This window comes from Sinohyriopsis cumingii, chromosome 11 (genome assembly GCF_028554795.1).
Source record: "Sinohyriopsis cumingii isolate HCF-2022 chromosome 11, ASM2855479v2, whole genome shotgun sequence".
Taxonomy (NCBI): Eukaryota; Metazoa; Mollusca; class Bivalvia; order Unionida; family Unionidae; genus Sinohyriopsis; species Sinohyriopsis cumingii.
This window is the reverse complement of record NC_142971.1, coordinates 56620608-56636991: the sequence shown is the minus strand read 5'-3', so window position 1 is coordinate 56636991 and position 16384 is coordinate 56620608. Positions and strand designations below refer to the sequence as shown.

The 16384-nt window shown below is 38.4% G+C and overlaps 1 protein-coding gene across 1 annotated transcript in view; it reads left to right on the top strand.

Annotated features, from left to right (window-relative positions):
* The window catches only part of LOC149788505 (uncharacterized), an 89428-nt gene extending 74444 nt beyond the window's left edge, over positions 1–14984 (top strand). Inside the window, exon 14 of the mRNA XM_089973523.1 lies at positions 14601–14984. Within this exon, the coding sequence (XP_089829649.1) occupies positions 14601–14984 (384 nt within the window). The remainder of the gene's footprint in view (positions 1–14600) is intronic.
* Positions 14985–16384: the final 1400 nt, after the last annotated feature.

Here is a 16384-nt window from a genome sequence, read left to right as displayed (position 1 = left end):
GAAACAAAAAAAATTATTCTCACGAATGGCCTGAATTTATACGAGACTCACAGAGCCACCAATGCTGTAATTCTAACCGGAAACAAAATAGCAAAACGATGTACCCGCGACCAAGCTGATTAACGTTAGATATCTCTTAAATATAGGGTAATTATTATATATTTCTTTTTCCATTGCAATTGTTGGATTATTTCAGAGTATTTTCTTTTGCAAGTTTTCTTTTTCCATTGCGCTTGACCCCCCCCCCCCCAGGGGGGGAGGGAATCGCTAAGTGCGAAACGAAATTTTTGATATTCGGAGGACTGTCCTGGCTATATTATAGTGTTGTTAATTTATGATTAAGCACCCTGTTAAGGAATCACGGCGACATAATAATATCGTCATAGCAGATACAAAATTCCAAAGCAGGTATTTTCACCGGAATTGACAAAACATAGTACAATAACGCATATCCAGTTACAGCAGTTTGTCTATGTGATTTCTCGTTTGAATAAACCAGACATAGCTGCTCTTGCTACGATGAAAACATGCTCGCTAAATTGTGTGGCTCAAAGTGTCAGAGTGTCAGATAGCATTTTGTAAACTCCAAACTTGGAAACAGACTTACAGAATCAAGAATAAAGAAATGAATGGGAAAAGTCTGTTATTAACGGAGTTAAAATAAATGACGTAGTTATTTTAGAAGGAAAAAACCCCAACACATTAAATATTCCAATAATTGCAAAAACAATAACCACTGAGATTTTCTACAATTCTGGTAATTACTGTAGCAACGGTTCTCCAATAATTTTATATGATCATAATTCATATGCAATGGACCGACTAAGTGACAAAATTTACAAGGGAGATAATGATACGATTTTATGAGGACGATATCTACGAGGAAATCTACAACATAAGTAAGCGTGACCCTGTATCGGTCTATTTCACGGAGATAACTCTAAGTAGGATGTATCAACATTTGATCAGGTTCTTCTGCCATCTGGCATGCTTTATCGGAAGGAATTACTCCATCAAAATATGAAAAAAGTTGGTAAAATATAACACAGACAAAGATGATTTACTCGTTAACTGTTGCACAGCGTCGTCCGTTCTGCCTCATATAGCCCAGCAAAAATAAATGGCGTCCGACTTTGAAAGAATTTCTCGATCAGGTATCTACAATCTTGTGCTGAGTTTGGCTATGGCGGTCTTTGGAACACAACATATAATTCATCTGACATGATTTCTGTAGACAATATCACTGCTTATCCGGCGATTTTTCTTGGATTTGGCGAGTGTCATCGTTATTTTGAACGATTAGGGAACCCAACACAGGAAATGACGCGAGTCGCAATAAACGGACCACAACCAAATATAGGTCTTACTGGATTTGCAGAGATTAAATCATTCAAGTTTTTAGCAAGTATACATCCTGTGATGCCAATTTGGTTTGGTAGACACTTTAATGAACCGGATACCAACTTCATTCTCAACGACTCTTGCGCACAAAATTAGCGTGGATGGGCTCCAATAGTGCTTTTACGATACATGTTCGATGCTAAGATCCTCACATCGCTGACTGTAACCTCCGTGAGAATTTCGTATAAACAACAAAAACAAGTTTGGTTACCACAAGAAGACAAAGATATCTGCAGAAAAATTATCGGTAACTTTACTCAGGGTTCATCATCTGATAATACACGTCGTTGCGCAAGATTAATCATGGATCCAGCCGAATTAGATTTTGTTGTCAAGGACGCAGTGGAGCAAGGCGTGTTGGTGTCACGTATAAATGCAATCATACAAGCTGGAAAAACGTGGATGGGTACAATAGTTATCTACTACGATAACAATTCTCCTCAATTTACTCATTTGAGATCATCTATGTTGGCGTACTCATCAATAAACATATTATAGATGATCAACAGATTTTCCAATGACTCTGTTCGAGTCGCCACGGATTATTTTTATATTAGTCGTTGTAGCATGGATTTGCGAAACCATTTTACGAAGAAGACACAAGCTGTGTCAACTGGGGTTCATGGCGAATAAAACACGAACAAATATGTCAATATTCTGAATCCGCCGACGTTAAAACACCAGATATTTATTATCGAAGAGATAATTTATCTCAGATTTCATTATCGTCGTCAGTAGGCAATCCAATAACGAGATATGGCACGGTTTATCTGAATGGTTCAGGTAGTTCTGGCGAAAACAACACGTACGAAAGATTTATTTAAAAACTCTGACATGACTGTGTTGACACCAATTCACCGGCTTGCCAGAGAGACTAGACAACGTGGAGTGGAGTCAGCTCATGCACGTATCATAGTTTCTTTAGATGGCGAGGTGATGCATGGATCCCCGAGCCAATGGGTGAGAAATATATACAGAGAATACTTATCTGGGACGAGATTTGTACAGTAACCAAAGATGTTTTGATGTTTTAGAAAAGTTTCTTGATTGGATGTCAACAAAATCTGCTGAAATTATCATGTGTGGCGACCATGGACAGCCTCCACCGCTTACATGTAAATCATCATGCGAATGGTTGATTAACCATGTTGGCCACTTTGAAAAAGTTTTGTGCGACCATCGATCACAGGATGATCAAATACGACAACTGAAATCGTTAATCAGATTACAACCTGACAAAATTCAGTGTAAAATACTGCGTACAGTAATTTCAGAGACTCCAATGTCAGATTTCTGGAACTTATGGCGCCCTATTAATCTAATAGATGTATCAAACAAAAACGTCCTTGTGTCACTTCAGCGTAAATTATATGATATTCACAAGGAAATATTTCCAACTCAGCAAGTCCCGCTATGTTATCGACCAGCAGATACACGCCGAAAAAATACACTTATTGACATCCCTGGAACCGGCATGAGACAAACTCATTCTGAATGATATTGTCGATGTTCCAGTGGGGACTGTACAACAAGCGTTGTCGTTAAAATCATCGCGCTGAACTGTACGATATGCAACAACAATTCATTCGTCTCAGGGATTAACAATATCAGATACCAACATCTGGATTATCGATGATCGCATCGAATGGTCAAATTTAGTTTATCTGGACGTGTCTAGAGTAACAAAAATACCTCAGTTACACAGGGTTGTCTACGTTGTTGTTGTTGAGTTTAATTATAGTGGCGTGCGCACAATTGTGCATGTGCCACTTTTTTCTGACTGCACCGCAGCCTGCTAGTTGTTCCTGGGGAAGGGAATGGTGCCACCTCCCCCAGGCTTTTATGGGTTCAGGGAACCCTGATAGTTTGGCCTCAATATGTGGGTCCATAAAGGTCCCTTACAGTTGAATGGTTGGCTGTCATTAGTGGGAAGGAGAGCTCGGGAACGGTCCTGGTTGCTTCACATCGCTGGTTTATTGTTGCATTTGCCTGGTGTTTCTTGCGTTTTCCTTTTTGTTGTTGTTTTTATTCTTCTTCAAAATGTTGTAAAAAAGGGGTGGTGGTGGTGGTGTTTCTATGCTGTTTATATAGGTTGTTAGTAGAAATCATGTATGAAGAGAGATTTTCAAGGATATTATGGCATTACCAGTCGAGGTGTTTAGGGTGTGCTTCCTACGTTATGTCATTTATAAGTTTTTAGATATTGCCTCTTTAAGCTATTTATTTATTAATGTTTTTAGAGATTGAATGTCATTTGTCCTTTATTTAGCAAGAGACCGGAGTCATTAAGGACATCTAGGATCGGAGTCCTAGCTGATTACTCGGTTCGTTGACATCTAGGACCGGAGTCCTAGCTGATTACTCGGTTCGTTAAGGACATTTAGGACATCCGATTTTGCGGTTTCCTTAGTTTTTAATAGATGCTTCGTAAGTGAATTATTTATTAATATTTTTTATAAAATTGAATGATATGTTATGGGTTTTTATATGGGGGCTTCTAAATTTATTTAGCCAGTTACTGGGTCTTTTGTGTTTGTGGGGATAGTAATTATATTTTGTTCCTAAGTCCTGCTGAGTCTATGAATTTATTTATATTTTTATATGCTGATTGTTTATTTTTATTAGAGTCCATAAGTAACGCTGGGTATGTGTGTGGTGATCCAATCTCCTTTTGGTTTTTGATAAATATTTTCCTAGCGGGTTGATATTTTGGGCATATATTGAATACGTGGTGTAGATCTTCGGTGGTGTGGCAGTTAAAGCAGTTAATGGTTGCTGGTTTGGGCTCTGTAAACCTTCCAAAACTGCTTGCTAGTTTAGTTTTTCCAGTTATTATCCTGTTTATGGTTTTCTGTTCTAAATAGGTATCCTTAGGTAGCTGTATGTTCCTATCTACGGTTTTTGGGGTTTCATGGTGCTTTTCACCTTTTGTGGAGGAGTTCCAAAACTCTTGCCATTTTGTGGTCTATATATGTTTGTGCGAAGCTTAGTGCTTCTGTAGCGCTACAGTTAAGCTTGATAGAGTTTTGATCTCCTAGTTCGGTTTGTGCAACCTTGTCTGCTGTTTCGTTGCCAGAGATTCCAATGTGCGATGGTATCCACACGAGCTCGATAAATTGATGTGCTGTGGTGATATCGTCGATTAATTGGCATGCTGTGTCGAGGAATTGTTCCCTAGAGTGTGTATTGCGATTTTGGATCGATTTGATAACGCTTAAGGAATCGGTTATAATGACTGCTTTAGGTATTTGGCTGTCTTTGATCCATTGTAGTGATTCAAGTATAGCCCAGAATTCAGTGGTGTAAATGGAGCAATAGTTAGGTAATATGGATCCCGTTTGTATATTGAATTCAGGGATGACTATTGCTGCTGCTGTTCTTGGTGGGTTGTTTGTTTTGATCCATCGGTATATATTTTAACATAGTCCGGGTATTTTTGGTTGATTTCGTTTACCAGTACAGGTTTTAGTAAGTTTTCTTGTCCTTCTTTATTGCCTAATTTGGTAGCTTCAATGTTAATCCTTGGTGGTTTTTGTAACCATGGTGATTTGTTCTGGTCTGTATTGTTTGTTACCTGTTTTTTTAAGTAGAGGTATCTTTTCTCTTAGTTCAAGGATTACTTTGCCACCTGGTGTGGTGGGTATGATTTTGGGTTTGAAGACAACTTTACACTTGTTTATAGCTATTTTGGTAGGATGGTTGTCTGGATGGGTATCTAATCGAATGGAGTATCGGAGAAGCAGTTCTTGCCTACGTACTTTTAAAGGTAGATCTCCTGTTAGTGTCTGTAGTTCTTCTAATGATGTTGAGGGGAGTGTTCCTGTGCATAATAGTAAGGCTTTTCTTTGGATAGTGTCAAGTTTTTGTAGTACAGGTTGCTTAGCCGAGTTATATGCTTGGCAACCGTAATCCAGTTTTGATCTATTTAGGGTTTTTTTTATATCGTGCGGAGGGTTTCCTGTTTGGATCCCCAGAAAGTCCCTGTGATGTTCTTGAGTAAATTGAGATCTTTGTTACAATTCTGGGTGAGTTGTTCAATGTGCTGTTTCCATGTGAGGTGGTTGTCAAAGAACATTCCAAGGAATGTTACTACTGTTACGTATTTGATTAATTGATTTTGTATATAGAAGTTTGGATAGACTTGGCTGTTATTTCGTTTGGGGGTGAATATGATTGCCACAGTTTTTTCATGACATATTTTGAAACCCCATTTGTCCGCCCATCTCCCTATGTTGTCTAGGCTCTGCTGGATTTCTTTAACTACTGTTTTATTGGCAGGATTTCCATTCCTCCATATGCCACTATCATCTGCAAATTGTGACAAGTTTATTTTTGTGGAGGCTTCATTGAGGTCAAGGTCGTTTACCATTAGGTCAAATAGTAGGCGACTTAATACACTGCCTTGCGGTGTTCCATTTTCAAGTGAAAATTCTTCCGAATGGGTGTTGCCTATTCTTGTGGTAATTTTCCGACCTGTGAGGAAATCGCCAATCCAATTGAACAAGCGTCCAGTTATTCCAAATTGGTTTAATTTGGCCATTAGTCCATTGGTCCATACTAGATCGAACGCTTTTTCTAGGTTTAGAAAAACCGCTATGAGGTTGCGATCGGTTTTCCTATGTGCGTTAAAAGCGAGTTTGATGTCTGTTTCCAATCTGAGAAGTTGGTCAGTGGTGGACCGTTTGTTCCGAAAGCCACATTGATTTATGGAGAGTAGGTTTTTGGTTTCTACGTGGTGTTTTAACCTATTTGCGATTATTGTCTCCATTATTTTGCAAATATTGTTTGAAAGGGGGATGGGGCGGTACGAATTTATGTTCTTGGGATCTTTACCTAGTATGGGGATTGGTATTACTATGGCCCGTTTCCATTTGGTGGGTAGTTGGCCTTTATCCCATATCCTATTAAAGAGTTTGATTATGGCTATTGTTATATTGATGGGTAGTTTCTTTTTTATAGATAATGTAACCTAACTGATCCTCACCAGGGAATGTTTCGTTTTTGGATCGTAGGGCTATCTCCCATGCATGTACTGTGATGTCGCTATTTAGGTGAGATTCTTTTGCTCCTTGGTCTTGAAAAATTTGAGGTTGGGTTCCCTCCATTAGTTTGTTGTGTTCTTGAAAGTTTCTGGTGTGGTTATTGTTGCTACTCATGTTCGAAAAATGCTTCGCTAGGAGGTCTGCCTTATCTTTATTTGTTATGGCATTTTTAATTTTTGGGGCTGAAGTAGTTGGTTTCCCTTTAATGGCTTTTATCTTGTCCCATATTTGTTTCGAGTTTGATTTTAGACTCAGTTTAGAGCAAAAGGTTTGCCATAGAATAATTTTAGCAGTTTTTATAGTTTGTTTTAGTGCTTTTTCTTTATCTTTATATTGCTGGAAGTAGATAGACTTTTTGGTGCGTTTATATTTATTTAAGCCCTTTCTTTGTCTTTATGTGCTATAATGCACTATTTAGTCCACCATGGTACAGGGTTTTTATTTTGGATATTAGTTGTCTTTGGGATGCATCGGTTAACTGCCTCTATAATTGTGTCTGTTATGTTATCACAATACATGTCAGTATTTGGGCTTTCTAAGTTATCTGGATTTACTCTAGCTAGTAATAATTGGAATTGGTCCCAGACTGCCTGTTGGTACCTCAATTTAGGTGGGGTTTCGTTTGGAATGTGTTGAGTTTTTGTTTGAATATTGATTGTGATCTACGTGTTGCAGCTCCCGTCAGCGTAATAAAACAGCAACGATGTCACCAGGAACTACCAACCTAGTGAAGAAAAGGTTAGCTGGCTATGCGCGAGATGACCAAAACAAAATTACGCCCTAGTTTGATCTGGATCTGGAATTTGTCATGACGCTGACACAACGACAAAAATAATCACTGCGGCTGCTGTAACACTACAATGTTGTGGCAATATTTTCCCAATGACGTACGACAATTTACCATATACAGAATCAACAGTAATATCGGTCACACACGCGAAAATGTATCTCTGACTCATCTTGAAAGTAACAGACGTAGAGGAGCTCCGTTCCTCAACGCGTGTGACTTGTTAATGTTCTTTTTCGACGCTATTGTCTGCGACGCCATATCGTATCTGGTGGCAAATGGGTGTTTTCAGGAATTACCTGTAGATGTTCACGTACAAATCCACTTTGAGGGGCTGTTGAATCTAATCCATACATTGGTAGCTGCGTAGATCTTACCACGCTGAAAACACTGGTCAACAGTGAAATCATTACTGACTTGAAAAGGCCCTAATCTGTAGTATTTTGGTGTGCCGAACACGAATATAACCGTGAAAAATTTGTATTGGCTCTCGTTTTGAAGATATTCATATACCTCATTTTCTATGTTTCACTGTGTAAATTTCTCCAGTAGGACTGCAGCAACATCCGGAATAATGATGTAACATTGCATAATACCATCATGCTCACATCATCCACAGTTGATTGCATCATTTTCTGATGCAATGCAATACTAATGCCATGCGGCTGCTGAAGTAAGTTGACGTCAGCAGTGTACTATACATGTGTAGGCCTATTATACTAATGCCAGGCGGCTGCTGAAGCTGACGTAAGCAGTGTACTATATAAAGCCCAATCAGATAGGTTCAGCATTTAAAATATTTTAGACGTTGTGCGAGACAGTTCAAGCTACTGTTACATAAAACTTATTATTTTATCCATTTACGTACAATAAAGAACAGTAATGCCTCGAAAGTGTGTTAATACCGCGGACAATTTTTGCTATATTTGTGGGGAAGTGACATTTGCCAACCAGAAGAAAAGTATCAATTCTCAAGTGAAGAAGGCATATCATCTTTACTTCGGATGCAAGGTTGGTGACCAAGACAAGCCTTGGGCTCCGCATATATGCTGTGCTACATGTACAACACAGCTTTCACAGTGGTTGAATTGCAAAAGGTCATCAATGCCGTTTGCAGTCCCAATGGTGTGGAGAGAGCCAAGCAACCACCTAAATGACTGTTACTTCTGCTTGGTTCCTCCTCTTTCCGGCGGAATAACGAAGCGAAAGAAGTCGAGAATAGTCTACCCAAACATTCCGTCTGCATTGAGACCAGTTCCACATGGTGAGGGACTTCCTATTCCAGAACCTCCAGCAGAATATTCTCTTGATTCATCTGACGAAGACAAAGGTGAGTCGACCTGTTCTTCTCCTGGTCCATCAGCATGCAGTGATCCAGATTTTCACTGTGGTGCATCATCAACCCCACACAGAATAACACAGGAAGAACTAAATGACCTGATTCGTGATTTGGACTTATCAAAGAACAAGGCAGAATTGCTAGGATCAAGACTCCAACAATGGAATCTTCTAGAAGAAGATGTCACAATTACTGCATATCGAAAGCGCCACCAGCAATTGGAGCCTTTCTTCAGAAAGGAAAGTAATCTGATATTCTGTTCCGATATTGAGGGCCTCATGAATGCTTTAAAAATCACTCATGACCCACAAGAATGGAGACTATTTGTGGACTCTTCGAAACTGAGTCTCAAGGCTGTGCTTTTGCACAATGGAAACATTCTTCCATCTATTCCAGTAGCGTATGCTGTCCACATGAAAGAGACATACGATAACTTAAGGCAGCTACTGAATTCCATTGAGTATAACAAGTACAGCTGGCACCTCTGTGGTGATTTGAAGGTAGTTGCCCTTTTAATGGGACTGCAGCAAGGATATACAAAATACATGTATTTCTTATGCGAGTGGGATAGCCGAGCAAGGGAAATGCACTACATGAGGAAGGAATGGACTCACAGGCAGAATGTAGCCATTGGAGAGAAGAATATCCAACACCCAGCTCTGGTTGAGGCTCAGAAAATCTTGCTACCACCCCTTCACATCAAACTAGGTTTGATGAAGAACTTCGTGAAAGCCATTGACCGGACTTTGCCAGCATTCCGATACCTGCATGAAAAATTCCCTCGACTCAGCGAAGCAAAGATTAAAGAGGGAGTTTTTGTGGGTCCTCAGATTCGAGAGCTTTTCAAAGATGACCGGTTCAACAACTTGCTGGAAGGTGACGCGAAACAAGCATGGAATGCTTTTCGCCTAGTTTCTACAAACTTCCTCGGAAATGTTAGGGCAGAAAACTATAAGGAACTAGTAGAAGACATGTTGATGAAGTATAAGAAACTTGGCTGCAATATGTCTCTAAAGATTCACTTCCTTCATTCCCATTTGGATTTCTTTCCTAGCAACTGTGGTATTGTTAGTGATGAACACGGCGAACGTTTTCATCAAGATATCGCAACAATGGAACAAAGATACCAGGGAAAATGGTCCACTACAATGCTGGCTGACTACTGCTGGACACTCCTCAGAGATGCTCCCGAACAGCTGTACAAGAGACAGGCGAAGAAATCTAAGATGTAGTCAGTGACTTGATTTTTTATAGGTAGGCTATTACAGTTGACCTTTTACTATTGGAATGCATTTCGTTATGTAAACATTAATTTCTTGCAGATTACAAAAAAACTAGAGCCAATTTTGCAATTTGACTGTCATATTCGTGTTCAGCACATAAAAATTGATAAGAATTGACTAATTTTATTTCAGTAACATGACTTTTGTAAAAATTTGTTGTCCAGTGAAATTGTATGTGTTGTTACACTCCACACGGGACCAGGTGCTCTTGATGCATTATCCTCATGTTCACCAGGTTCATGTAAATACCTCAATGGGTCATTACTACCCAACATTGATTGTTGTAGCTGATCTTGTGAATTTCGTCGTGGTATATTTTTTCGCAATTGCATCGGCGGGTTTCGTGTTAATTTCACTTATGACCACGTTGTTTAACGCGGACACCACTTGAGGTAGTCTCGCTACCCATTCACTAGATCTGTCATGAACATGCAGTAATTCTCAGGCATATTGATATCCAGAGAGTCGCTGTAGAAGTGTTAGATTAAATCGTTCAGTGATTGTCTGATGGGGATGTATCACGTGGGTCCGGGTCTCATCTTAACGTGTTGTTGCTGAATAAGCGACTTTACTGCACCGATAAATTCTTTGCCAGGATCAACCTGCAGCAACTGTGGCCAGCGCAGAGATCCTGGCGCATAAATTCGTTCAAATGATCCCGAGACTTCAGTTGCTGTTTTAGACGATAACGGTTAAGTCTCTTTGTATCTACTTGCAACATCTACGACAGACAACGCGTATTTGTATGCGCATAATTTATGTACGTCAAGTGGTAAAAGCAAGATATCTGGCTGATGGACTTCGTTGGGTGTGTTTACATTAAAACGTCCATGTTGCATCTTCGAGGGTTTTTTTATTGATTCTGTACCTCTCCAGTATCCGATTGGACTAAAATACGTCTACTCCATTATGTAATTGCTGGTGTTTAATAACGATCTCCCAGTACTATTTTACCTTTCATCGCCGATCGTATCAACCACTTCGCGAGTGAGTCTCGTATGTGTTTATTCTTTATCGAATTCAGAGTGTGAATGAACTTGACATCTGCGATATGTCGTTGTTGTAGATATTGATTTTCATACGCGACATAAAGAACATGGCACGCTTGATCAATCGCATTTACCGGCAATTTACCTGGTTTTGGTTGAATTTTTTCGTTAAGTCTAATATCAAGGCGAGTTCCAGGACCACAGTAATTATATCCTGGAAGATGTTTTTTTTTTCCCAGGATACGTAGCCCATGGCGTTCCGTATATTTTCCCGAGTGCCTTATCGCCACCCCCTTTTGCAGCAGTTATACTCTCAAATCTACATTTTTTGTGTGCCTCATTTTACACATTTACCTGTAAGTGCAGACGTGTTATTGCTCAACGTGGTTGCTCTCATAAATTTTGTACCAGTGACTGTCTTGCATCAAACACAATATAAACTCATGATTATAAATAATATTATATTTGTACAACATGAACGTGATTGACTTTTAAGCAACACCAAACATCAACGTTATCGACGTTATCGAGGAATGCTTCGATTTCTCTACCATCTATTATATATTTGGCACTGTTAAATAACGCCATAATACCGCTGTTATCGAATCCCAATCGTTCATTTGTTGCATGTGCAGTATCATCATTTACCGTAAACTTCAATAATTGCCTCGGCGTTCAAGAAATAGCTTGATGTATCTTAGACTTGTAATTCAATTCGTCCACGTTGGTCTGGTTTTCGTCCTTCATAAGAATAATACTGATAAACACGCACAGACTCATTCTTGAGTATTGGTGCGTCCATGTCAAATGCTGGATCAGATACACGTTTGAGATTTTTTATTATAATTCGTTGTTGTCTAAAACGACGTTCTAACACCGATCAGTATCGCCAACGATGATGGGCCAGACCATTAACCGCTATTAGGTTTATGGTTATGTTTTATTTTTCTATCTCAGCTGCGGCTTGTTTTGTCAGAGAGGGTACTCCAGCTAATTCTTTCAACTGCTAATTGGCAGCTTAATTTATTATTTTGTTGACATTTGGTGGCATCAGTTCGGTGCTGTGCAGTTTTACTAGACTCCTCTGTCCGTGACGCCTACGGTAAATAAACGCTGACAAATAGCAGCTGACTCATTGATGATTTCGTGGGAATTGTTGCCGGCTCGTCCTCCACCGATCAGAATTTCTAGCTGATGAACATCAGCAAGGATGTTATTGTGACAAAGCTTTTTTTTGAATTACTTACGATTCAGCTATCATATTATTACTGCGTTACCTACGATGTTTATTGCGAGTGGCAAGACCATTTCCGGGTTGCTCCTTCAGGCGGTTCTTTTTCCTTAAAACGAGGCGGTCCAAATTGTGGTGTTTTGGGTGATAATATATCTACAAGTAATGGATTTTTAGTAGCGCGCTTCATTCGTTTCTGAACGTCTTCAGATAAAGGCTTCTGTTTCCCTGCGATTCGATTGCTGTTTTAGACGATAACGATTAAGCCTCTGCGTGCTTGATCATACATTAACAAAACTATAATATTGCTCGGACAGCCCTCTGAATCTAAACAATTTCGTTTTGCACTTAGCAATTCCCTGGGGGTGGGGGGTCTTGCACAATGAAAAAGAAAAATTGTAAAAGAAAAATACTCATTAATAATCCAACAATCGCAATGGGAAAAGAAAAATATAAAAATTACCCAATATTTAAGAGATATCCAACTTCAATCAGCCTTGGTCGCTGGCACCTCCTTTTGCTATTGTTTTTAGGTCAGAATTACAGCATTGGTGGCTCTGTGAGTCTTGTATAATTTCAGGTCCCTCGCGCGAAAAAAATGATTTGTTTATTGTTCATTGAAGCGTCTGATTCGACAATGGAGGGCTTATTGAATTGGTAAGAAAAAAAATTCTGCCGCCATTGCTTTGGGTCGGTTCACTCCCTCTTGCTATCCTTTATGCTACAAATATTTGGACAGAGATTTACAGAATTTAGGTCCAAATCCTGTATGCTGCAAATTCAAGGCAAAACCCTGTATGATACAAATATTTGGACAAACTTTTAAAACTTCAAATCCAAACCCTGTATGCTGCAAATTGTTGGAGATACCTTTACAAATTCTAGACCAAATCCTGTATGCTGCAAATATTTAGAGCACGACACTCAAGCTCATTTTCGGCGAAGGGGGTTAGTCGATTGGGCGCAGTCGGGAAACCATGCTGTTTTTTTTTTTTTATTTCATATCACCTTCGCTTATATGCGGGAGGGACTGACACATAAAACTTTTCTCTGTAGCACAGTAGGTGCTAAACTAAAGAACACTTCCTCCCATGCGCCATAACCCGTCATGCCGCCACAAATAAAAGTGGGACTGTCATTGATTTGTTATTTCTGCTGGCGGGCTTTATTACAGTAACACGGATATACTTGAGGGCTATTGGTAATACGAATATGCTTATCAGGGTGGGTGAATGTGGCAAAATAATAAGTATAATCCGTAATAACTGAAAAGTAATAAATTATTCACTTACAAAGTTTTTTTTAAATGTTCAGGGAGAATCTGTTTGGCGGAAAATGTATGTGTATCAGCTAAAATAGGCAATTTGATATTGCAATTTAGTGTTCAAGTATTTTATGTTTATGTTGCTTTTTGTATAGCATTTGAACACTGGGTAATTAGTTTTTTTATATCGTTGTACAGTGTAGTCATTTGCAAAGATATGAGCGCTCTAGAAAGCATGAAACGAGGAGGCGGCTTAATACGGCTGGAAGTCTGCAATAAGGGGAAATATTAGACTAAAGTCTTACATTTTGCCTTTACCCCATTTAAGGACTGCAAGAATGAGGGTAAAGATTTAAACTCTAGGTTCATTGATTAATAAAGTATAGAAACTTGAATTACCACTTGCGGTAGAATAGATAGCTGCATATATTGCACAGAAAGACATGTGAGTAGAGAATATGAAAATATTCCAGACTGTTCATCTTGGGAATCATTGAATGTCTCGGACGAAAAATTGTGTCATCATTATTATTATTAGCAAAAATACATGGAGAAATGTGTTGTTGTCTTCAACATAAATCCTGTTTTTAGGCTAAGGTAGCCTTCATACTTTGTTTAGGAACTACTGTCACAGTTGTTCAGGGCAGACTAGAATCCATTATATTAGCAAACAGTATATGCAGAGAAACAATTCGTCTTGAATTTTCCAACTTTTTTTATATAAAATCCACTTCTTCTTGTCACTAAATGGGTTATTCATAAGTGTCAGTGGCATTTTATTTTCACTACATACAGACTCGATATTGCTAATGACAACCCTGAAACCATTTCGAGCGTAGCTGCGAATCAAAGCAGAAACTTTTGTTCAGGATCAATACTCATAGATACGATGTTGAGGGATCGACCATTTAAATATGGGTTTTTTTTGGTGTGTAAGGAAGAATGGTATCTTTTGAACAAATTTACCCCAAATTAGCTTGAAAAAATATTCTTGCAATTTTTTTATATAAAAAAAACGTATTGTGTTAATTGTATTAGTTACATTCTTTATGTTTAATTAAGCGAAATAAAGTACCCTGGCTCTAATAATTTAACCCCAACCCCACTCGAAGTACATGGTTGGTCCCTAACCAGATTAAGATGTCTCAGCCTTTTTCGTGTTAACGGAAAACCTTGATGCCAAGTGACAGAAATCAGTAACCTTCTATTGAAATTAATTTACCGAATTTTTACACTGTTTCAATGATAATAACTATATTTCAAGGTTTCAAGAAAAACTTGTGGAATATCTGCCAAAGGTGCGTCAAATTCCCGACACGGATCGGGCCCACAGAGAAAGCAATTGAAACCACGTACACAGTTGTCAATTACAGCAGCTAATTTGCTTCCATACAGCAGGAAATTGGATGCCAGGTCCCTCTCTAAGTACAACGTACAACAGACGACAGCCACGCCAAAAAGTAGCTGGGCAGAATTACAGGAGGGCAATAGGCAATATAATTTGCAAAGGAAAACAGAATCAACTGTTTCCAACTTGTCCTTCACACCGGCCTTCACTTTTTCCATATTTAAACTTCCTTTAGACTACAAACTCCGAAATGAAAAATGGAAAAAAACAATTGGCAATGCTCTGCATAACAAAACATGAATGTCACAAAACAAAGGAGGACATTCTCTGTTGTCAATTTGTTTTCGTCTGATCTTTATTAAATCGATACTTATATAGAGCTTAGTTTTCTTCATATATATATAGTTCCCCATATTTTTCTTCTTTTATTCGAACCTAAATTTTCCTTTTAGTTTTTATTTTTGTTTTGATTAAACTTAGCAGCAGACAGAGTGAGCCGACCTTTTCCTTGAAGGTTCCAAAACCCGAAATAAACCTTTTAAAAAAGACGATTACACCTCGTAAATAATGTTAAAATTAATCATTCTAACTCCATTGAGGTTGCCTTAATATAGTTAGATCATTATATTTTGTTGTTATTATATAGTTGATATAATAAATTATACTTAGTAAAGTACCACGCTGAACTTATTTCGAGGTCACTCACTCCTCTGCTGCTGTAATTAAATCATCACCACTATTAATAATGCCACCAGCTAAGGAATCTTACACAGCTAGATTAGCTCTAGAACGAATAGAGCAATAAGGAAATTTATTCCTGTCCGTGATGCTGTCCGACAAAAACTTCAACAACGTCAAGAAGCACAAGTTGAATTTGCAGAAGATACAAAACAATTACTTAAGCATGTTACAGCGATTACTGAAAAAACTGATATTACTGACTGAAAGTCTTCTTCCGACGCTAAAACAAACTGCTGAACAAACTGGTAAAATAGCGGAAAGAACTAAAAAAACAAAAAGGATCCTATGGGATCTTCCAGTTAGTATAGCTGCTGAACAACCTCCTCCTGCAGGCGAAGAAATAATTGAGAGTATTGGTAAAACTCGTAGAGATATCGCCGGTGTAAAAGAAATACTTACTCCTAAACCTAGAGCAAAAAAGATAAACGTTGCAATAGTTGAAAAATTTAATGAGGGTGTTATTGAAGGTTTTAAAGGAATTGATGAAAAAATATTTCTCATGCTACATATAATAGTATTTTTCATATGGATGAAATTTTAAAACCTGATTATTTAATGTAAAACCTGAAGATTACATTAAATGGGTATTTCATGTATATTATGACAAAAAAAAAAGAGTTTGAGAAAAAGAAAAAAAAATACGCCAAAATTTATCGATGATATGCGTGGATGGTATTCAAACGATGTTGAAAAAGGAATACTACCCCCAGGAAAGTTTTTACTTCGAATTCCTAAACGTATACAACAACAACAACCTCCTCCACAATCTCCTGATTCAGAACTTTTTTATCAGCTTCCTCCACCGCTGCAGCAAACAGAACAAGACAAGCAACCTTCACGAGTTAAAGTAAGCCCTAGGAGATATTTTAACGAAGAGGTTTTAAAATATATTCCTAGTAACTTGGATAAATTAGTTAAATTTGCTGTAAAAGAATATAATGATAGAGATGAATATTTAA